General features: G+C 34.8%; 1 protein-coding gene across 2 annotated transcripts in view; it reads left to right on the top strand.

Moving 5' to 3' along the window:
- Nucleotides 1-22,303, top strand: part of ARID5B (AT-rich interaction domain 5B) — a 227,130-nt gene extending 204,827 nt beyond the window's left edge. For both annotated transcript variants that reach the window (XM_063433600.1, XM_063433601.1), the window contains 2 exons: nt 15,059-15,257; nt 19,202-22,303. In XM_063433600.1, the coding sequence (XP_063289670.1) occupies nt 15,059-15,257; nt 19,202-21,325 (2,323 nt within the window). In that variant the 3' untranslated portion in view covers nt 21,326-22,303. The remainder of the gene's footprint in view (nt 1-15,058; nt 15,258-19,201) is intronic.
- Nucleotides 22,304-25,569: the final 3,266 nt, after the last annotated feature.

Raw genomic sequence — 25,569 nt, 5'->3', positions numbered from 1 at the left:
GTCATAGCAGCATTTTAGTTGTTTTTGTTATTAAATATTAGTTTTTTCATATGATGCTTTATAGAAGTGTAATGATTATATATATATATATATATATATATATATATATATATATATATATATATATAAATGTACAAATAAAACATATAGAATCCAGCACACTCGCTCACTAAACACGAACGTCAAAGCGAACAATATGTATGGGTTTTCGTTTTTTTGTTTTAGAAAACATCTGACTTTGGTAGAAATCATGTGGATTTAATTACAGTATATGATCATACATTGCATTAGTCTGTCATAATGTCAGTGTACCCCATACATAGTGTTTGTGTTTGTATGTGTATTGACGTTTGTTATGTTGATGCAGACTTATTCTTAATACTCCCCCCCCCCCCCCCCCCCCAATGTTATTCACTCAAGTGGAGTAGCAGACCTGGCCAAAGTAGCAGACCTGGAATCATAGCTGACTTCAATATAATAATAATAAAGATAGTTGGATAATAACCTTGTTAATATTGCTCTCATGTATTGATACTGTAGTATTTAAGTATTATAAAAAAAAAACAGAAATGAGAACCATTCACGTTCTGAATTACTTTAATGCATTATTAAAATGCTGCCGCCCACTCGCCAGTAAATGTCACTGCCTGATTCATTTGTTTTAAGTGTATTTTGTACTGGATGTTTATTGAAAGTTACATTCAATCTCAGCAATATGCATGAGTCTCCTCTGCAAAACATCCTTCTGTACGCACCCAGCTGTTGTTTGTCCATGGACGCTGTCACGCTCACACTAAGCTTCCATGTGATTGTTTCAGTATGGTATGCATATACAACTTGAAATATAATATTGTATGTTTGTGGAATCTCTAGGTTGTTTTAAATTTTAGATTTGAATCACAGCTATATTGTATTTCCCACACCTTACGTTATACGTGACACTTTTAATACTTTGTTTTAGATCTTGATTTTTAGTATCTGTAATTATTACTGCTCAATTATATACAACTTAGCTTCTTTTTTTTTTTCCTCCTTGGGACTTCGTAATTAACGCAGAGTAACTGTACTCTTGTGCATGTCACTGCACCAATAGCTTTTTAATTATGTAAAAACAGATGCTTCAACACATTGGACAGTTTCAGTTAAGTGTTTTTTATTTTCTTCTTTTTACTATTAGATGAAGAAAAAGGTAATTGTTTACAGTTTACTACTCACAAGAATTTTGTTTGAAATGTTTAATACTTATGTAATCTCCCTAAATCCACTTTCAACAGCATTATATGATATTAACATTACATCTACCAATAGACTGTTTGAGAATATCACTGTAGCAATCCATGTTTTTGTTTTCATTGAACAGTTGCTAGCATTACAAAAATTACACTATACATGCAGAATTGACTGCACACAAAAAGTATCCTTTTGTTTTATAGGAACATAGTACCTGCGACTCTCGCTCACGGATTTATTTGAATTTAAATCCGTTAATGCAGTAAAAATGTGCCCAGTCATATGGTGAAAGGTACAATCTGTAAAAGAAAACTTTAGTAAATTATTATGGTCCCAACAGCGCTAAGTAAGCTACTAAACTTAATAAAAGCTATTATATTAATGGAATAAAAACCTTTATGATCATGGCAATTGAAGTGGAAGGTTATTCGAGCAGTGCTAGACGGATTTCACACGTAGCCAAAGTCAAGGACTGTCAGGGGAAAAAAAATGATATCAATGCAGTGTTTCTGAAAGTGATTATAGTTATTTATACAATGTTAATACCCAGTATCCAAATACCGTATATACTAGAGTATAAGCCGACCCGAATGTAAGCCGAGGCCCCTAATTTTACCCCACAAAACTGGGAAAACTTATTGACTCGAGTATAAGACTAGGGTGGGAAATGCAGCAGCTACTGGTAAATTTCTAAATAAAATTAGATCCTAAAAAAATTATATTAATTGAATATTTATTTACAGTGTGTGAATGTGTATTCAGTGTATATATGAATGCAGTGTGTGTGTATGAGTGCAGTGTGTGTGTGTGAGTGAGTGCAGTGTGTTTAGGAGTACAGTGTGTGTAGGAGTGCAGTGTGTGTAGGAGTGCAGTGCGTGTATGAGTGCAATGTTTGTGTGTGCAGTGTGTATGTGTGTGTATTAATGCAGTGTGTGTGTGTGAATGCAGTGTGTATGTGTGTGATGCAGAGCCTTGGTGGGGGGTGGGAATTTTTAATATATTTTTTTAATTTTTAATTTTTATTTTTGTTATATTATTTTTTCATTATTATTTTTTTTTAATATTATTATTTTATTATTTATTTATTTTTTGTCCCCCCTCCCTGCTTGATACATGGCAGGGAGGGGGGCTCTCCTTTCCTGGTGGTCCAGTGGTATTGGTAGTTCAGTGGGGGGAAAAGGGGGCTGGCAGGGGGCACTTACCTCTCCTGCAGCTCCCTTCTCCTCCGCGCCGGTCCGGTCAGCTCCCCTGTCAGCTCCCAGTGTAAGTCTCGCGAGAGCCACACTATGACCCCGCGGCTCTCGCGAGACTTACACTGGGAGCTGACCGAGGTGCTGAAAAGACCGGCAGGGAAGAGAAGAGAAGGGAGCTGACAGGAGCTGCAGGAGAGGTAAACGCTCGCTGCCAGCCCCCAGTCTGTATTATGGCAATGTAAATTGCCATAATACAGACAGTGACTCGAGTATAAGCCGAGTTGGGGTTTTTCAGCACAAAAAATGTGCTGAAAAACTCGGTTTATACTCGAGTATATACGGTAACCGCTATATCTACATGCCTTAATACAAACACTGCTGGCATTGTTTGCAAAATAATAAGAAACCCTGCTCATTTACAAGAAATTTGGGAGAGTGGTTTAACTTTGCAAACCATGGAAAAATCTAGGGATTGATTTTTTTTTTTTTTTTTTACTTAAAAGAACATTTCATGAACAATAACCACTACAGATTGGTATAGTGGTTATGGTCCCAGAATGTGTCAAACCTTTTTGCAACAGTTTGACAACTTACCTTAGTCCTCTAGGTACGTATGCTGCTTCTGGCTTTTCCAGTCGAATGTCGTCACTGAACGGGCAGGTCTTCTACAGAACTGTTGTGATTGGCTGAAAGCGCTAAGCTGACACTCATTCAATATGTGCACGCAAGCATGGTTTTAAAAATTGTTGATCTCAAATTGAAAAAGGCTAGGGTGGGAACGAAGTCAAAAGTATAAGAAAAGAGAGAGAAAAAAAAAAAGGCATTAAAAAAAGCAAATGTTTTCAATCTATGGATTGCTTAGTCTTATACCGAAAGATAATAAATCACACACATAGAACAGAAAGGCTGAACTCACCTGAACATGCATAAGTAAATACAACAAGCGCACTCTACTTTAACTTTAAAACGTTATTTATTTTTTAAACACCTGCCTCTCTAAAAAAAAAATCTCATTAGGTATATTGAACACAAGATTGCTTTTGTGGGTTCTAACATATTGTGGAGCTGCAATGCTCTCAAACATACAGGAATCCATATATGGATGGATTTACCTGTATATTTCAACCATGCTGGAAGTTCATTAGATAAATAGTTTATACATTTGCAGAAAAAGCTCAGTTGTTTTTGAGAATGATGTAAAAAGAGGTAAAAGGCCAGAAAAAATGTATTTTTTTTTTCCTTCCTCGTATATGGGGAGGGGGAAGTGGGTGCATGTTACAATATAATCTCTGTAAACACAGTAATGGAATCAAGTCTATGTTGATTCATTTCTCCATTATAAAAAGAAAATGTGATATGAGTAACTTAACATTGTGAAATGCTCTTTGCTAAATGAAAATTTGTGGACAAATGGACGTATGACATCCCGAGATAAATTTGGGTTGTATATTTATTTTCTTATAATTTACTTCTGAAGTGCTATCCAGTGTATTTTCCAATCCCCAGTATGAATAATAGGTATGGTTTTGGTTTGTTAAATGCATTTAGTTGATTAAATTCCTGAATGACATGTGAAGACAGATCTAGTGGCAAATTGTTAGAGTTGGTGTTTGAAATTAAGCAATTGATTTATAGGATCTAGTAATATATATATATATATACTATATGTAGCTAGATGACCTCTAAATGACTTCTCTTTAATATGATATTAAGAACGTCCAACTGCTTTCACGCTAAATGTTCAGCCCAAATGTTTTTCAATTGCTTTGTGCAATGAAAAAAAAAACATAAAAGAAAAAAAAAACATAATGTACTTAGAAAAACCTGGTAAGCGGGTTTTCATATATATATATATATATATATATATATATATATATATATATATAAATCAAAGGTGGCAGCTCCTCATATTGTTTTTCTTTATAAAGGAATTTCCTTCTAGAGTTCATAGTGTATTCAAAAGTCACCTTCCCCCAATGATTTCATGTAGTTAAAATGTTTTTATAGCACTAAAACATTGTCCAGGTAATCTCATTCTTACAGAAAAAATAAGACACTATACAACACATACAAATACTTAAACATTGAAATAACTTGATGAAAATGTCACTGTGTGTGATGTGTTGCGATATAGTTCATAGATCCCTTATCTTATTTACATCTCTGAAAAGATCTGTTGCCTGAAGAACTCAACTGTTTCTTCCAAGGGGAACTCTTAAAATCAAATAATTTGGCTGCAGAGGGGATAAGCTAAACTTAGACACATTTTAGGTAAGTTAAACTCCTTGTGCAAACAATAGATGCTTGACCCAGAGGTCGAACAATAAATAGTCGGTCCTGGAGTCTCTAGGAAAAGCTTGAAGAGGTCTCAAGTAGACTTTTTTCTCGTAAACCGGCATAATAAACCATATGACTTTGTTGTGGAACACAGGACTTTTCAAACACTGAAGAATTGTTTTTGGTCAGTCATCACAACCTCAGACAATGTAGTCTGACTTTTGGGGATGATCACATGTATAACTGCTATCAAACTTTTCTTGGCGTTATTGTAATTACTGAAGAATGATTTTATTTTTTTTCGGTTTAATTTCCATAAAGTATAAACCTTGAAGAGACCTCGAAATTGGGCAGCTGAAAGCAGCAGTACAAAGTATTCTGTGATATTAAGTGCATATTTAACATGAGTACGGTTTTTGGCACCTATTTGCAAATACTGTGTGTTCTTTTTCAGAATGCCTTTAAGGTAAGAAAGAGGACATTGTCGGTGATTCACTTTTAAATTATGCCAGTATGTACGTTTCAGGAGAACCTACTGGTTTATTACTTTAGAATGCAGATACATTGTTTAAAACAATATATAGAAAATACATTAACATTTGGGCTTTACAGAAAACATGGATATGTTGTATTTTAGGTTTTAAATACTATAATTGTATTAAGGGAATGAAAGAGGGTGGGGAGGTGGTGACATATAATTTCCTGCATTTAGTAGGTGCCAGATACAAGAAATAAAATTAAATTGAAGCGTGCCGTGAAAATAATACTTATTTGATAATTAAGAAAAGAAAAGGGTCCAAGCATTGCAAAGCTATTCCACACTGAGCAGAAAGAACATACACATAACTGGGAATGTTTATACATACTTGAACAGAAAGAGTATATGATGCTTATACAAGGAGTTGGAATGTAGGTAAAGGTCATTCACACACAAGGAAGACCATAATTACCTATTTTATTACAATTTGCTTTACAAAGTGGCAATTAAAATATTTTCTGTAATTTACCAATTGTCCCATTTTTAGCGGGATTAACAAAGTTTACTGTAGTCAGTTTGATGCAATCTCAGTGTCCAAAGCTCACGCCTGCAACGTCATTTGAGCCTTCCCTAGTAAATGGTATTAGGAGGTCCTACTCTAAATTTGTTATTTTCCTCAACCTTCTCTGCAGAAAGAAGAGCCCAATACTCTTGTTACATGTTTGCCACACACTGAAGTCCTCTTGCAAGAGGCTGTGGACCTGCCCAGGCATTCTCCCAATGTCTCCAGCCATTTTTGCACCGGCCACGATAGCTCCGCCCTTTTTTGTGATGCAAAAAAGGGGCGTCAACATAATGAAGCAAATGACGTCACGAATCACCAAAACCTCCGAAAAATTACGTTTTGGGGGCGTGGTTATCATCCTAATCAGATACAGCCACAATATAAAAGGGAGTTCTTGAGTTAGGCTCCTTGCCCTGTTGTGGTTCTTCATAGTCCCAATAGCGCACTGTACTTATTTGTATTTTCTGTTTTTTGACTTCGGCTTGCTTGACTATTCTCCTTTCTATTGTTCCTTTGACTCGGCTTGTGTACCTTCGTTCTTTCTGATCTCTGGCTCCCTGACCTCGGCTCATCCTGTTTATTCTCTATCTTCGTAACATCAGCCCGGCCATACAGCTTTTGTTACATTCTGTGTTTAGGATCCCATCTATCCTGACATTTGCATACTACAGATGTTTTTGTTGTTATTTTCCTCTTTATTTCATAAAGATGCACCACCACATCACTTTATGCCTTGTCCCACTAAGTACAGGTTGAACACAAAAAAATATATATTTTTTTTTCTTTTTTATATTTAGAATAGTTTTGTAGTTCCCATGCTTTCCCATGGAACAGTTTTATTCTTTTTTTTTTTTCTTTCTGGCATAGTGGAAGAGCTTCAACGGTTAGTAAATAGCACTTTGGTGTGACTTTGCAATACCAGAGGGGAAAACCTACAGTGGGCTATTGTGCAGGGATGGCATTAACTGTGGAATATTTTATTTCTTAAAGGACCACTCTAGTGCCAGGAAAACATACTCGTTTTCCTGGCACTAGAGTGCCCTGAGGGTGCCCCCACCCTCAGGGACCCACTCCCGCCGGGCTCTGGGGGGAGGAAGGGGTTAAACTTACCTCTTTCTCCAGCGCCGGGCGGGGAGCTCTACTCCTCCTCCTCTTTTTCCTCGCGACGTCATCGGCTGAATGCGCATGCGCGGCAGGAGCCGCGCTCGCATTCAGCCGGTCGCATAGGAAAGCATTCATGATGCTTTCCTATGGACGCTTGCGTGCTCTCACTGTGATTTTCACAGTGAGAAGCACGCAAGCGCCTCTAGCGGCTGTCAGTGAGACAGCCACTAGAGGCTCTGGAGGCTGGCTTAACCCTCAGAATAAACATAGCAGTTTCTCTGAAACTGCTATGTTTATAAAAAAAAAAAGGGTAAAAGCTAGCTGGACCTGGCAACCAGACCACTTCATTAAGCTGAAGTGGTCTGGGTGCCTAGAGTGGTCCTTTAAACTATGCCACCATTTAAAGATCTAATTTGTCTAGAACAAGACAGTCTAATAAAAATGTTTTTGCGTTAAAAACCTCACACACAACTATACTCTCTGAATAATTATGTTGTGTCCTGCTTCAACATTATCTTGTGCTTACTTTAACATACAATTATATAAAATAAGTATGTTTATTTCTCATATTATTATTTATAAAGTGCTAACAAATTCTGTAGCACTGTACAAAAAGTGGAATAACAGACAAGTATTTGCAACCGGACGAGTTGGACGTACAAGAACAAAGAGGGCGTTGAAGGCCCTGCTCAAACCAGCTTACATTCTAGAGGGAGTGGGGTAAAGTGACACATGAGGTAAGGGTAGGATGTATTTCATGTACGAGAAAAAGTAGGTTGCTAGAAGAGTTAGGGGTGTAGGGTTAGTTTTTGTCAGCTTAGTATGCCAAGGTTGTAACTGGGGTTGCTTACAATATTTAAATATAGGAGGTGCCATATCATCTAGTTTAGAGTAGAGGGTGGAGTTGTAGAGGGAGACTGATGTACTGAGTGTAGTATAATTTAGGTATGCGGTATGCTGATGTCAAAGGTCAGCAGATGGTGGTCAAATAGAGGAATTGGAACATTGGAGAGATTAGAAGCAGTACAGAGATTGGTGAAGATAAGATCAATAGTGTTTCCTACTGTATGAGTTGCAGTATTAGTCCATTGCTTGAGGTCAGAGGACAAGGTTTCAGAAAGCAGCAGAATGGCATGATAATGGTTATGGTTGTTGATTGGAATATTAAAGTCCCCAAGGATAAGAGAAAGAGTGCTAGAGGAGAGCAATTTGGGTAGCAAGAAAAGTGTTCAGTAAATAGGCAAGGATGAACAAGGGGTGATGGCAATTGGGTTTAAATAGGCAGAAAGTGTGAACTTTAAAGATTTGGCACAAAAAATATGAATGAATAATAGGAATTTATAATACATTTATCTCTCATAGTATTCTCTGTTACAAAATAATGAAGAGAAATTGTAAAAAAAACAAACAAAAAAAAAAAAACAGTAGTTGAAAAAATGTAGTGGAATAAAACTAAAAGTAAATAAAATTATAGTAAAAATTAAGTCATAAATCTAAAAAACAAAGAAAACACCAAAAAACCATTAACAAAGCAATTTTAGACATTGGAAAAACTAAATTAATTTAGTTTGAGGATAAACCAGTAGAGATGGCAGTTGAGAAACTGTGATTAAGTACATTTTTTTATTGAACGTTTTTCCAAGGATACATGGGACATATTATAAAATAAAATTTCACGAGTTGTGAAATATACTAATACTGTGATTTTGAATGAGAAAGAAGTGATGTCTCTTGAGAATTATGCAATTTTCAAATGTAAAATTGTCCACCCCCTGCTTTTCCTAGACTTTGTGGCAGGAGGCCAGATTACTTACGGTAATAGATTTGTGACCTTTGCTGAAGTAAGACATTCAGTTTTATTTTATTTTTTAAATTCTGATGGAAAACTAAATCCTTGTTCTCTCCACACCTTTTATTTAATTTCAGTGCAGTGTCTGAAACACATTTTATTTATGTAGATGAATTACAGTATGAGTCATTATAGATTCAGCAGTGAAAATACATTTCCCAAGTATTAATCTAAAAATACAACTATTGATATTTGAAATGTGTTAGTGAATTGTTAATTTGGCTTTCATTTATTGATTGGAACCCACCTGTGTTTCAAACAGATTTCTTTTCATAGATACAGCATTCACCTGACAAATAGCACGGGATTGAGGAAAAGTATCCAACTGTTTCATCATTTAAAAAAAATATATATTTAAGGTTCTTAAAGAGGAATAGAATTTCTATGTGCACAATGAGTGTGCATGTGTAAGTTCCGCTCAAATATCCTTTTTTTTACCAAGCAATCTTTAAGTATTTGAGCCATATGTTACTAAAGCTCCTATGTAACCAGGAATGTCCACTCCCTTTGATTGCCATGGTTCCATTGCACGTGAGGTGTGGGCATGGAATGATGGCATTCCATTGGTCCTCCAGGTTGTCAGAATATACTAGGAATCCTGGATTACTAAAAAAAAAATCTTTGAGCCTCTAATTACGCCACATCAAATAGAGGAGGGGAAGTAGAGTGCATTTGTACCAATTGCTCTGTGGAACCTCTTTTTTTTTAATGCAATAGCTCTCACATGAGATGAGGACATAGAGAGAACTAGTTTTGGGCCTCAACTGTTTATTAGAGAATCCTGTGGACCCCTTTGTGGAATTTTAACTAACTTACCACTTTTCCTTCTGGCATATTTTACCACCAATGTATTGAATTTATTTATTTTTTTTGCTATATTTTGATAAAGAATAAAGTAAAGTGTAAAAAAGTTCTTTAAATTCCTATACTTTGCATGTACTTCCAACATGTTTATGCTTTATTTAAAATGACAGATTGTCAAGCTATTAATTTTCTAATTTGATGGTAATCTTTAAATTGCTGTTAGTAAATTGACAAAATGGCAATTTTTGTTAGATAATGAGACTATTCACAAATATAACAATTCCATTGCATATTTGGGACTTAATAAACACCTTCTGTGTAATATGATGCATGTCAACTGATTTGATTGAATTGCTGATTTAATTGGATGTCTGTTTTTTAAAAAGTAGTCCTTAGTTTTGCTAATTTCACCCCGCCTCCCATAACATTTTATTGTAAATTGACTTGAGATTAACATATCTAAGATGACAAATTAACCTAAACAGTAAGTATTTAGTCTAAATATATACATCACAAACATACTGTAGCTTGATTGTAGAATGAACAAATGTGCAGGGCTACTAAGTATTTAAAAGACAGGATTGAAAATGTTCCCTTGTCATGTCAGCAGTTATCAACACTTTGACTGATAAAGACCTTCAGTACACTATGTCATGTCAATTAGACATATCATCAGTCTTCTGTTTGTTGAGCAACCTGTGCAATGCAGAGATGAAGACACTAACTGTGGAGTCTGGTAACACTTTTTGAGCTTCCCGAGAATTTTATGAGGATAATTCCCAGTTTCATTTTACAAACGTTTTTGAAGTGTAGGCTATCATTCATGTTTCATGGACGTGTTCAGGGTGACACCGTCAAGTAACCAAGAATGTGTGTGAACGTATGTATATGTATCTAATATATATATATATATATAATATTCATACTACAACAAAACAATCTTCAATACTCTTTTTCACATTGTAATTCTCCTCACAGTCAATATAATATATATAATGTGAAAAAAAAATGAACCTTACAAGTGCAAGGTGACTAATAAATAAATCAATACACTTAACTTTGCACAAATAGTACAGCTTCCCAGGGTCACCTCCTAGTAGGTAACAATTCACAATCCAGAATATATGTAGAAATAGAAATATATGGGATACAGCTGGGCATTTAAAAAAAGATTGACAAAACATAGTGCAATAGTGTGATGAAATCTAAAATATGACACTTCTCCTGGAAGCACTCACAGAACAGTGAAGTATGTATTCACTTGGAGGGGGTCTTCTCTGATGGTAGTGGGGGGTCAGCAGCTTTCTCCTCCCTTGAAGTCACCTTGTTTATTAGCCAGAACGGGGTAACCAGGTAATTAAGATTGTGAAACACTTTTATTGTGGTAACAAACTTGTATATGTCAACAAGTATTAATAAAAGTTCTTAAAATGTCCAAAGGTCCTACGCATTTAGTTCTATGTAAAGACCTTCTTCAAGGATCATATCATAAAAACAAATATAGTAACAAGTATAAAATAAAACAAATAAAATGCTTGTTTTTGGCGTTTGATTTGATTATATGACGTTTTTTACATAGTATAAAATGCGTAGGACATTTGGACATTTTATTTATTTATACTGGTTGATATATGCAAGTGTGTTGCCACAATAAAAGTGTTTTTCCATCTTACTTATCTGTATTCCCATGTCTGGCTTCTGGATGAAGTGACTTCAAGGGAGATAAAAGCTGATGGCCCCCTACTACCATCACGGGAGGCACCCTTACATACGAATACATACTTCACTGTTCTGTGATTGCTTCCAGTAAAAGTTCATATTTTAAATTTCGTGACAATATTACACTGTTTGGTTAATCTTTTTTTTTTTTTTTTTTTTTTACAGATGCTCAGCAGTAACCCTTATATTTCTATTTGTACATATATTCTAAAAAAAAATAATAAAAATAAAAATATATATATATATTAATGATACTTGGGAATAGCACTTTGTGAATCAGGACCAATAAGTACATTTTTGGAGTATGGCTTTGATGATATCTCATTTTGTGGATTAATATCTCTTAGAATTTTAATTTATACATCAATCCATCTCATTTCCAAACGTAGAGGCCTCATGCTATCTAAAATCATAACATTTTGGGTCATTGTGCATCATTTTTATTTTTCATACATTTCACTTCATTACAATGTATCCACATCAAAGTCACATTTTTTGCTTGTTCATAAAGATTTTGTGTGTGTGTGTGTAGCCCTTATTACCATAGAATTGCCAGCTTACTTTAAATCGACCTCCACAGTTCTAGCAGAATCAACCAGAAATCCATTTAAAATAGCTCTTGTACCCTTAAGAGCCACCATAAAATATAACCTTGCTCATAATCAAATGATAAGATCACATCCTGTGGGCAATTGTGTTGTGCTATTATAGGATAACTTAAAAAAAAAAAAACACAGAAGGAAAATTGCACAGAGACATTTCTGAACAAGTAATTGTTCATATGTTCTAGAATTCTCTTTAATCCCTGGAGCTCTTTAGTGAATATTCATGTGCTTTAATTTGGATAAAAATAATATTGTCCTATATATTTCTATGCATTTTCTGATGATCCTTGAATATATTTACGACAAAGCACACCATATATGTGTATACCTATAATTCTTATTATTACATTTTGTCAGCATCGACTTTGAAAACCTAAACCGTGAAAGCCTTGTGTTTAGATTCCATTTTACCTTAGTCATTGCTTCTTCCCAGATACAAGAAATATTTAATTCAAGATTTCCTGCTTTTGGCTGCAGGCCTTTAACCAGCTGTGTAAAATGTATTTTTACTGCTGTCTTGCTGCCAACTGCTGAACTCAGTGAAAATTAACTTTTAAATGAAAATATTGCCTTGTTTTGTGAATTCTTGAAGCACCAAAAAGGAAATGTGGTCAATTGTTTTTCTAATCAATGTAAGCTATCAATCATTCTATCTATCTATAATGTAAATAAAATAGGCGCTGCGCGATAAGTCGGCACTATATAAATGCCAATAATAATAATATGTATATATTAAAATAATGTAATATGTAGAATTTTGAAGCAAAAAAAAAAAGCTTTATTATAAAAAAAACAATTCCTATACCAAATGGGTAGAGTCATTCATCTCAAGTTATCGATATTAACGGAGCGTGTTCAGAAAACATTACCACAGGGTCACTAACTAGTCCCATTATTTAATAGAGAAGAGTTAACAGCTGTTGAATAATTTTTCTGATGAAATACATGCATTAATATATTGAAAATGATTTCCCGGAGACAAAAAAAGCCCATTAAATTGAGTTATCCTATTAAGCTTATAATTAGCATTGTGAAATGGACTCACGTTAGAATGAATTTTAAACGTTTTCAACGTGTGGAGAGGAGAGAATCGCTTCCTCTGTGATGCTATAATTTACAACCCTAATGATCCCTAATGCATTCTGGGCCCTCATTCTACATTGATAACCACCACGTAAGAGAACTGGCATTTCAATGAGGAGTCTCTTAACCCCTAAGTCACTATGGGTATGCAGGGAAGCTGTCCCATTGCACTCCGTGGCCATTCAATGACCAACTGGTTTCCCATTCTGCAAATGCCCTCGGCAGTACAGAGTTAAAAAAAAAACAGATGCTATTTGTAATTGGCTCATATGAGCCATTCTTCATCTTTTCTTTTTTTTTATATAGATATTATGTAAACATTAACTGTAATATTACAGCGGGAGGAAAATATTTGGCAGCCATAAATTATTTTGGTAAGCTTTTCATAGAGGGAGCAGTTTACAGTTTTAGCAGCTGTAACATGTTTAAACTCAGTTTGTAATGGGATCTTAGAATGAATATTCCCCACGGGCCCTGTTTAGCTTCATTACTGGATGCCTGCCAACCCTTGGGCCAGAAAGCATTACACACATCTCTTTGCACACACCATGTCGGAGCATGCTCGTTTAATGAATATTATTTGCAATGTAACATATCCTTTATATTTTGTCATAAATGTGCTCTGTGAAACACTGCATTCCTGTGTCATGGTCTCCCCCCCTTAACCACCCTATCCCCCAAATACATTTAACTCTTTACTTGCCAGGGAGTGCGTCATGCTTTGCTAAGAAATGTATCCCACTGTGTCATATTGTGATTTACATTCTGTGAAAAACATGCATGTGTAACAGGTTTTACAATAATCTCTACACATTAGAAAAGAAAAAAAAAAATAAGTATAAATTGTGTGCCTCCTGGGCCTGTGATTAAACATACTACACACAAAATCTAGTATGCTTAAGCACAGCTTCAGTTTCAGTAAATTAATTTGTCTTTAAAATAGTTCTGTTTTACAATGTACGTATTTTGAAGTCGCTGAGTTGAGCATTAATCCCAAAGTGAGTCATTAATCATGCCGAATGAATTTAAAAAAAAAAAATTGCATTGAAGTCGAAACCGAGATTGTAATATAATCCATCTTTTCTAATTATAACACAGTTATGTGTCCTCCTTTAAGATCAAGAGTTAAGCTGTGACTGGAAAACAGATTATTAAAAACGCATATTGTTTGATGTGTCATTTTATGAAAAGATTTTTAGGTGCTTTGCCATGAAAAATCTAATTGTGATTAAGTTTTCGTTTGTAAATCTGCCTGTGGTATTTTTGAAAACTCAGCCTGTTATTCTAGCTACAGACACAAGAAAGCATGCCAATTGTCAAATATAATTTTATGTTATTTTACCAAGGCACTGCCTGGTATATATGAGAACATTTTTTTTTTTTCAAATATAAACTCTGAAGTATGGAAGCATACATTCATTTTATTGGGGTGGAGGAGGCTGGGGTGTAACTTTGAATTAAAAAATGCTATAAATTCATGACGTGTATATAGTTATTTGTGCAATTCGGTAGTAGTTTAGAACAACACTGTCTTTTACTCATACCTATTTATAGACCTATTGACTGCAGTATAAAAACATTATTGTATTATTGCTATGGACCTTTGTTATTCTCCAAATATTCTGAGCTGCTATGAAAAAGACATTAGAGAGTGTATATTGTGCAGTATAAAACACATAGTTTTGCTCATGTCTAAATATCACGAGTGTCATAGTGGTGGTGGGTATATCTCACCATGAAATTGATTTAAAAAATAAATAAATATCTATTTATTTATATAAATATATTTATCCAACATTGAGATTATTTGTGATTTTACTATTTTGACCCCAAAAAAAAATGTAGTAAGAAAACCTGGTTACCTCATTTGTCAAAAAAAAAAAAGAGTGTGTAGCATTTTAAATAGATCTGGTTGAGAAAAGTGACCTTGATAAAGTATGGGAAAGATTTGTATAATGCATTTAAGTGGTCCCCACGTGACTGGAAGTAGCTTTTAATGACAAGTGGAGGTTACTTAAAATAACATGGGGTTTTATTATTTAATTTTTGGTACTCCAGTTGGCACTGTATGCTAATCCAAATTCTGCATTTTGAAGCAAACCTCGACAGTCTGAAATAAGCTGACATATTGTTTTTCCCTAAACTGTTTAGATTAATCCTGCCCTATGAAAGGTTTATCAAAGGAGAGGAAGACAAACCACTACCTCCTGTGAAACCTCGGAAACCAGATAATAGCTCCCAAGAGGTGGAGACAAAAACAAAGACTTGCAGCACTAAGCGTATTAAAAATGACAACCAGAAGTCAAAGAAAGAAAAGGATAGCACAGCAAAATCTCAGGACACATCTGAGGTAAGTTGAGAGTTTTTAAAGTTTGGCTTGAGAAAAGTAATTTTTTAAATATTTATGTTTATGGTACAGGATAAGTTAGTGTTGATGAAATGGTCAAAGCAAAAATATGTGAAATTTTCTTGTGTAAATTCTTATGGAATGTGTAAGACTCTGGTTTGACCTGGCATTAAATTGTGTTCTGAGCATAAAAGTGGCATTCTAAATACCATGACCACTACCGTTTGCAGTAGCCTGAACCCACCTCCCCCAGCACTGTCCCATGGTTAGTAATCAAACCGATTCTTTCAAATGTTCTGATACTTACCTGGGTTCCCTGCGTGCATCAGGAGGAGCCTCCATTAGTGTTAAATCTAGGTACAGAGCAATCTCATTGGTCAGCTTTGAGTTAAGGAAATTCACATCATGTTACAAAAGTTGTCTTTTCCTTTTCCGGAAATTCGGCTAGAACGTTTGATAGCATAGAGATAATTCAACACCGTTGTTTCATTACATTTTGCATTATCTTTCTAATGATGTATAATTTGATGGCATTATTCTAAAAGTGACCATAAAACACAAAAAACAGGTTGTTTTGCTTCTTTTCAGTAAGGTGTTGGGGGCATTCCTTACTTTTAGTGTTTGCTGCTTAATTTACTGTTTATATTAATTGTACCCTTAGCGCTTATTCTACCTTTTATACTTGTATCTTATGAACCATCATACCTTAAAATATATTATTTTTCAAAAAGGTTTCCACAATTTTGGTCACTAGTGTATATAAATTTAATCTGTATATGGACAAAATCAACCAGCTGAGAGTGTCGGCTGACTGTTTCAGACAATGAATTCTATTTAAATGTAAGTGGAACTGATGTCACTTTTTGAGTTTAAAAAAAAAGTTTGACTACCTCCAGTTTTATGGTGCAGAGAAGATCGAACTCTTTAGCCACTACAGGAATTTAAGTAATAGCGCCTAGATTCCTTTTAACATATAAGCATGACTGATATTGATAGAGTTTTTAAAAAATATTGCTGGGACACGAGTCCAGATTATTCTTCACTTTCTAGTGCAGGTTTACACGACAATCCTACAGAAATTACGACCATAATCTACTTGTACTATACTTTAAATCCTAGATTTAATTTTTCTAATTGCATACACTATATGAATTATTTCATGCCTTTAATGAACAAGTTCTGTACATATTTCAAGTTGAGACACTTTCTTTATCTACCTTCATATCATGCAACAGGTGCTCAGGGAAGGGTAACATAATATGTTCTAAGAAGCTGTAAGGGTGATTTTTTTTTGTAGGTAGGCTTATTTTAAATATGTGACATATTTAAGATTATTTAAATAATTGTATGTGTTTATGGGTGAAGGAAGATGGTAACCATTAGACTGAGGGTGTTTTACCTTTCTTACCCAACACCTGCAGTAATAGTTTTATGATATGTTCCCAACTTAATAATTCTGAAATTATTAGTAAGTTAGTAATTCTAAAAGTTATATGCCGAGTTTGGCAGAAGTATGAGCAAAGTCATTTTTCATTGATTTTTTTTTTTTTTTTTAGGACAGTATAAACCCATTCACAGGCAGGACCATTTCAATAGTAGCCAGATTGTCCTTTTTAGTGAAATATCTCCAAGGGTCAATCAAGAATATATACGGGACTATAATTGGGACACTACACCGCTTTTTGATGTATTAACATGTCCATATCAGAATAAAATGGATTTCATTGTCTGTGCTGGATAATTGAATTATAATATATTCTAATGTGGATACACCTCTTTTAAAAATAAAACAAAAAAAACTGCTAAAGGGTTCATTAGATGGTTATGATCTTACTGGGCAAATTAAACTGAACAGTACTAAAGACAACCAATTAGAACAGCAACAAATTTAGTAGAAACAACAAATAAATATATTTAAGAGTCGTATGGAATCAACAAACAAACAAATGTAAAAACCACCCGGCAACAAAGAATACAACAAAAGGAACTCACTCTTGTCTTCTAAGTGGACATCATTGGTAATGGAGTCATCATGATATTCACAAACGCAATTTCTATATTTTTGTAAAATGTGCTTTACATAGTGGGGTTCCTTACCATATACCTTCTAATTTGGGAAGCATCTACACCAAGCCATAATTTAAAGTAAAAATTCTACTCCTTGTTTGTGCACCTCGGCTTTCTTATAAAAAGCCCTTAGAACTTATCTTACATTACAGTCTTGTGATATATAATGTGCATTTGGGCTTTTCCTTTGCTATTATTATACATGGATTTTGCGCAGAGTCATAAAAGATAAGTTTGTACAAATGGAGTCACCACAGAAATATATTCTAATTTTGAAAACACATTTTATTGCCATTATAATTGGTTTTCATCGGTGCTGTTCTATTTTAATTCCCAGTGAGATCACAATCATCTCATGCACCCCTTAATAATTTATGTTCACGTATTCATTGTACTTTATTGTTGTTTGGAACAAAAGCGTTACATTAAAGGGAGGGGGATGTGGAACATAATATTGCATGGAGATATTTGATCACCACTCTACGGTTCACATAGGGTTAAACACTTCTAACCTTAATTGCTTTGTCCTTTTTCAGTATTGTAATTGACTTACGTAACTTGATCTTAAATCCTGGTTGTATTTCCTGAATATAGCTCAATTTAATCCTCACATTGTTAAAATCAGTTTACATTTGGTATTTTATAACCATTTGGTGTGATGTTCGGTGATATTTTGGAAATTTACCAAAAGTGGTCATTGAACAGAAAGAACTTGAGAGCTATGAACTTTATGAAATATTTTATTTTCTATATATTTCCATTTGCTTCACTCATCTGTCTGGTATTTTCATGTAATTGAATAAGCTCTAGAGACCACTGATTGTGCGATACTTATTAAAGAACTAATGATCACATTTTGACTGAAAAGAACTGTTATTAAGAGAAAAAAATATCCAGTGAAGATGACTAAAAGACTCTTAACTAATATGAAAAAAGCCCAACACAAAGAGCTTATTAAAAAGCGTCTGTATAGAAAGACATCTTCAAAACAGTTGTGAATCATTAGTTCCTTTATATTCACCTTAGCACAATGATCAGCAGTATGGCATTTTGAGAATACATTCCTTGATGTTGCCTCAATGCCTCTTATCTTAACAAGTCAGGGAAAAATAATAAGAGCTTGCTGTTTTCTGATAGATTCCTCACAAAAGCAGGACAGCAACTTTTCTCAAAGCCCTACCAATATAGTGTATTACACAGAGGACCCTCTGATGGGCCTAGAGTTTAGGACAGGGGTAGGCAACCTTTGTCAGACCAGATGTTGTGGACTACATGTCCCATAATGCTCGAACAGCTATAATGTTGGCAAAGCATAAGTGGAGATATAGTCCAGATTTCTGGAGTGCTGAAGTTAAACCCCTGGTTTAAAGGTCACATGGCTACATTACATGATTTATAGCATTGTTTAAAGAGATACTAAACAAAATGTATTATTATTTTACATAAACTAGTGTGTAAGGGGGATAATTTAGAGATAGCAAATCTTGTGCAATGTGAATTCGTAAGGCTACTATGCAGTTGGACATGAACTTTCTACTGTTATATATATTTTTAGTCAAATGTTTAAGTCAATGCTTTGTTTTAATCTATATACAACATTATTCATTAGATATCAATAAAAGTTAATACATTTGTAAATCAAATGGGTACTTTCTTATGTTTGGCTTGCTAAAGCTTAAAAATGAAAGTATTAATGTATAAATAAAAAGATGTGTGCGTTTAGAATATTTGCACATATATGCAATGTAGAATATATAATGTATTATTCATAATTCATTGTTAAGAATGTAAATTGTTTTTCATTTTCATTTCATTTTAAAAAGTGTTGTTTTTAAAAAAAAAAAATATTTATCTAATTATCATTGGTATCTTCTACTTAGGATATCAAAGAGGAAGACAATCTGGAAGTAGATGAAAAAAATGTGTCTCGTGAATGTGAAGAGACAAAGCCATCTGTAGACTACTCTGAATCAGTTGAAAAAAGACAATTGACACCTTTGGTGAAAAATGAGCATGAGGAGTCCATTCCTAACAAGGACCATGTGGCAGAAGATGAAGATATTATTCCTTCTGATCTGCTTATTCATAATATTAATTCCAGAGAAGGAGATGAAAAGCCACAAATTTCCAATGCAAATTCAACAAGAACAAAAACAGAACAAAGCAAACCAGAAATTTCAGATCCTTTGGAAAATAATGAAACCTCTGATAGGAATTTCAACATGTTTCCCTCAATTCAGGTCCAGCATGAAATCATAGAAGATGAAAAATTGCCTGATTTGCCGGATTATATTGCAAACTGTACAGTGAAAGTAGACTCCCTTGGATCGGAGGACCTAAAAAATCCTTTGGACAGCAATTTATTACAAAATGCATTAAAGCAGAATCCTAAAGTTTACTTAGTGCAATCTCTTGACATGCTAAAAGAAAAAGACCCCTCATCATCTATAAATGAAGAATTGTCGTTTAATTACACGCCTTTGGTTTACTCTAGGGGAAATCCAGGAATCATGTCTCCTCTGGCGAAAAAGAAACTATTATCACAGGTTAGTGGGGCATCACAGTCTGGAAGTTATCCATATGGTACACCACCACCATTAATAAGCAAGAAAAAATCAAGTTCTAAAACAGAAATATCTCAACATTTATTACAAGCTCACCAGGCAACTAATTCTGAGTCTGTGACGATAAACCGACCTTCTGTAATACAACATGTTCAAAGTTTTAAGCAAAAGAGCCCAGATGAGAAGTCCATTGGTGACCTTTACAAAAACAGTACATACAACAAACTAGATTCATACCATTGTGATTTTTCCAAGCAACATCAAAACACCCTTGCTGAATCATATTCCTTAAAGTCCAGCATGCCTGAATGTAAAGATAAAATGACTGAAAAAAGAACTGTGCAACATTCAAATGTGCCTAATTTTCTGGCTGAATTCTATTCATCACCCCATCTTCATAAACTGTATAGACATACCGAACACCACCTTCATAGTGAACACTCTTCAAAATATCACTCTCGAGAAACATTTAGAGAAACTGAAAATGTGTCAACGCACAAACATCAGGAGAAACTTAATTACCATCATTCATTGAACCAACAGGACAAACCAAATGCATTAGAAAACACAGATGACCAGCCAACTGATTTGAGCCTTCCAAAATCTGCACACAAACATACTGGTAAATCTCTAGGATCCAACTTTTCCCATCATTTGGCACAGCAAGAAAGTAAGCCACATAATCTGTTTCATATGCCAAATAGCAAAAGCATGAGTCTAGACTGCAACCCAAAAGCTTGTAGAGTTTCACCTATGACTATGTCTGGGTCAAAAAGGCACTCCGAATCCAGTCATAGGCCTGTTAAGTTGCATAACGCAAGACATGATCACATAAGAAAGATAGAAGGGTTGGTCCATCCAAACACGATGGGAAAAACGAGTAGTCAGAATTTTGGGACATCAAGGTCTCTGAAACGATCATTGGATGATGCGGGCAACCCAATCAGTGAGAAGAAAATAAGAGCAGTGTCTCCTCTAAACATACCAAAAGAGTTGCATGGAAAAGAAACATTTTCTGCTGAGGATGGTGAAAGTAGCAAATCAATGCATGATATTCACTCTGGTAACATGATCGATGGCCACAAATACACTCTTTCATCACCCATCTTTCCTGGGATCTATCCTGGAGGCTTATGTGGTGGGCTAGGTTCTCGTATACCAACTGCCTATTCTCATCCACTGCACTACTTGAAAAACCAGGCTGTGCTTTCACCTTTAATGCAGCCATTAGCCCTTCATTCCTTAATGATGCAAAGACAGTATCTGGCTAACTCTACAAACTCTCAACAATTATATAGACAGTTAGCTACAGGAGCACCTGTAGGATCAACATATGGAGAGTTATTACACAACAGCATATATCCCTTAGCTGCCATGAATCCTCAATCTGCTTTCCCTCCTTCCCAACTTTCATCTGTACATCCTAGCACAAAACTTTGAATTTCCCAAAGCTGAAAAGCAAACCCGAAATATTTTAGCTACATTCCTTGCCCAAAATATTCTGCATCACATTATTGTCGGTGTGAGCCACATTTTTACTTAAACCTTCAAGCCTATTAAGTGAGAGGTAAGAATTGGGCTACATTTCAGTTCCAATTTTATTTTTGCCTTGAATTTTTAATTTTGTTCATGCGTCGACATTCACTTTTACGCACTGTGTGAATTTTAACATCGAGAAAACTATAGACTTGATGTGCTATATATTTTTTTCTTTTTAAGCATACCTTAAGCTGAAATATAGCAGGCGTAAACATTTGAGCTAAAAACAAAACAAAAAAATGTACAGGCAGTAATGCTGTTGTTGTTTATTATTTTTTTTGACTGTTAACAATGTGTACCAGAGGCTTAATCAACTCATGCTCACTCCTTTGGCACTCTGTGGGTTTAAAGTTCAATCAAGGCAATCGAGAGTTCTAAGTCAATCGATGTATTAATGTTAAACACTAGAAGATCAGAGAAGTAAACACTGTCCAATTGACTGTACATATCTGCTTTTATACCAGTGTCACTGTCTGTTCACCTAATTTATATGGATTAATCTTTTCAGTTGATTCTGTGCTTTTTTTTAAATGTTTTATTTTTTATTAAACAATATTGTGTTAACTGCAAGGTCATTTCTGAGAGGCTGTTATTTGTACATGTGTATATATTGTTTATTAAGCAGTTTTTGTTTGTTATTGTCCTTGTTCATGTTTACAGTCTGCTCTTTGAAAAGATGATCACCCAGAGAATTGAGTAGAGCTCAGTAATTCTGAAATGTAGACAAAGCCCCATTGATACTGGAGTTGGGTTACCAACCAACATAATATGGAAAGTGCAGTTTTTTCTGTGAATAAGCCCTGATTTGTGTGGTCATGGGGAACTACAGCATTTTAGTCTTTATATCTTGCCAAATCATGCCTAAGTTTTTAATTTGAATTTTTTTTTTGGGGGGGGGAGGGGGGGAGGAGGGGAGAAGGGGGATTGGGTACTATTCCACCATTAAATTCTTTATCAGACTTTTCTTCGTTGTTGTAATGCCTTGTGTTTACCGTACAATTTAGCTGACTTGTTTGCTTTAAATTACTCAGAGCTTGGTGGAGCTTATTCTTGTAAAACCTGTTGAATAAGTAACTCTACAATGGCTAAATGTTGTGTGTTAAGGAAAGACATTTTTGTTGAAACCACAGGGCAGGCATTATATTAAGATATACAACTGCTTGGCAAGAAAATCTAAAATTAAGTCTGTCGGGTTTTATTCTAAATTGAAAATAAGGTTGTACTAGTTTTTAGGTTCTATAATTGAATGATGTGGGCAATGCATGATCATTCCTCCCAACATACCCGATTTTGGTGGGATTGTCCTGATTATTGGGTCCTGTCACACAATATCAACTTTTGTTTCCTGGGGTTCCCAAAAGTTGTAGTGCTTACGCTAGGACCATGCAGAGAGCACTCAAGCCCTTGATGGGCTGGTCTGGATGATTGACTGGCAGTCTGGTGTGCATTCGTACCAGGATGCCTGTCAATAATTTGGCAGACAAATCCCCTTTCCTGGCAGACCTGACCCTTTGGGCAGTGCCATTAACACAATCACTTTACTGGTCCTTTTACTGGTGGATTGATTTACCAGGCTCTGATGTTGGGAGGAATGTATAATTGAGGGGCGGACTTTTGGAGGTGGAGCAGTCAGCAGACGCAGATTACATGTTTATTTTTCCACCATTTTGGCCAGAATTGGTCTTTATATATCGCTATCATTATTTGTTGCCAAGTAAAGGCATTGAAAAAAATATTTCATTAGCTCGTTCAACCCATATATATATATATCTTACCCTATATCTGCCACTTTTATAGACACTAGTTAAATGAAATAAATAAAGGACGAGGCAGTACATATTTGGCAAATTAGTTACTTGTATCTCAGCTTTATTAAAGAAAAGAGATAGGGTTATTCTCTAAAGTGAGAAGTTCTGTCTTTATTTTTTAATCTAGATTTGCTATGATGTTCAGACATTTAAACTCACTCGTTCACATATGGAGTGACAAGGTGTAAACCATCACTGCTGTAAATGATATACTACTACTGTCACCACTAAAACCAAATGAAAATATTATATTTTTTGCTACTTCATACTGATAGAAATATAATCTGGTTTGCAGTTTTGGTGTATGTCTTACGTGCGAAATGCCACTAAAAGCATTTTTAGCAGCCTAGAAATTAAGGGTCATCAAACTCTTAATGGACTGCAACTCTCAAAATTGTTTGAATGCAGTAGATGGGTAGAGAAATGTGGTAGGTGTAGTTAAAATAAATTAATAAAATCTAGCAAGATTTGAGTTTGACAACTCTACTTTACAGCGTTCAACTCTGTCTTTTTGGGAATTGACAACTAGAGAAAGCATGTACGTATCAACCGCAACTAAAACGAAGAAATATTACCGTTTTTTTTTTTTTAATATGATATTAAGAGAGAGAGAGAGAAATGTTGCCAACAATTTGTACTGTTATTAAAGGAACACTAACACATTAGGAATACAAAGGTGTATTCCTAACATTATCGTATCCCCATCCCTCGCGCCACCCCTACCCTGGAGAGCCTATAGTGTCCCTTTAAAGCTAAATTCAATTTTTGTTTAACCATTTGGTAGTTTTTTTTTTGCTATTTCTTAATGCATTCCTCACTGAGTTGGAGAATTTATCTGAGCTCTCAGCCTATCACAGCTGCCTGTCTCTGGAATAGGTTGGTAGGGCTAAGAAGGACTGTAAGCTTTGCCTTAGACATACCTCCAGTGGGAGCAGTACTGGAGGCTGCCAAAAACTCCCATTCAACTTTAATTCATTTGAACATGGTTTACCACTTAACATTAGGGGACCCGAGGCATTATAACCACTTCAATGAGATGAAGTGGTTATTTTACATAGTGTCTCTTTAAATCTATTCCTATACCAGACAATGATTAAAAACACCTCAACTGGAAAAGTGGGGGGACAAATTTCCTTTTAATGTAAATAACAGATATTAGCTTTATTTTCTCCAAAATGTTAATGCGTCCAATAATAAATATGTAATTAATTATCAACACATATCTTGTGTTTGATAACCCATTCAAAATCTCTCTGATAATTTATTCATAAATGCTGAAAATAGTACATTTTATTCTTATCTCAATAAAGCCTGTGATAGATGAATATATTGGGATAAACTTAACCTCTTCTGGTTTAAATATACTTTTATGAAGATATATGATTGATAATCATTTATGTCAAACTTTCCCTAGAGAAAATGCACATCACACCAAGACCCCTTTGTGTATTAATACAAAATGCATTCCTCATTTAAAAGGAACACTTGTTTTGTCAGCAATTAATGCTCACAGCTAGTTACGTTTTATTTATTTATTTCTTTTTAATCCTCTCACACGAATATAATTGCAGTCACTTTACTTATTGGTCCTAAGGATACGGCTGTTGACATAACTCAAGGATTTTTCTTGACTGCAAAGCCTTTAACAAGTTGTAAATCTTTTAAAATATGCTTTAAGAATCTCTACATTAGTTCACCATTGAATCTTAGCGTTTGCATCGCTAGTGGTTACACAGAATCTAATCAAAGTGTGCCACCAGAAATCCATTTCAGGTTATTTCAAAGCGTGTGGTCTCCTAGCGACCATATTTGTTAATTGTCAGTAGCCATATTGTTTGTTCTGCTAAAGCCAGAAGTATTATAAAAAATATTTTTCAATGCTGAAGAAATGTCAGAGCGCCCACAAAATCTAAATTTGTGGTGCATATTTGTTTTAAAATAGCTTTGTTAAATGTGATAATACAGAAGCATCCCCAGAGGTCTAGTCAGCCATTATGAGACTGTACAGCTCTGCATGTAATAGTATAATATATAAAGCAGTTTGATGGTCTTTCACAGTGGGCAGTCAGATTAACTGAGAACAGAATGTATGCTGCTGTCAAAGATTCTGTATTCAAAAGATGAGAATTCTGTATCTTCTACACTTCAATGAAGTAATTATATTGTAAAGTAGTATGTATCAGCAAATGGCGGCCTGTGCATCATTGGTCATTAATAATAGATCTATGCTGGGTTTCATCACTTTAAAAGAAAATCTGGGTTTCTTCACAAACTGTCTAATTACGTTACTCATACAACATAAATAACGCAGTCAAAGCTTAAACGAATCTCATTAAA

Source organism: Pelobates fuscus, chromosome 10 (assembly GCF_036172605.1).
Source record: "Pelobates fuscus isolate aPelFus1 chromosome 10, aPelFus1.pri, whole genome shotgun sequence".
Lineage (NCBI taxonomy): Eukaryota > Metazoa > Chordata > Amphibia > Anura > Pelobatidae > Pelobates > Pelobates fuscus.
Note: the sequence above shows the minus strand (reverse complement) of the source record. Positions and strands in the feature narration are given on the sequence as shown.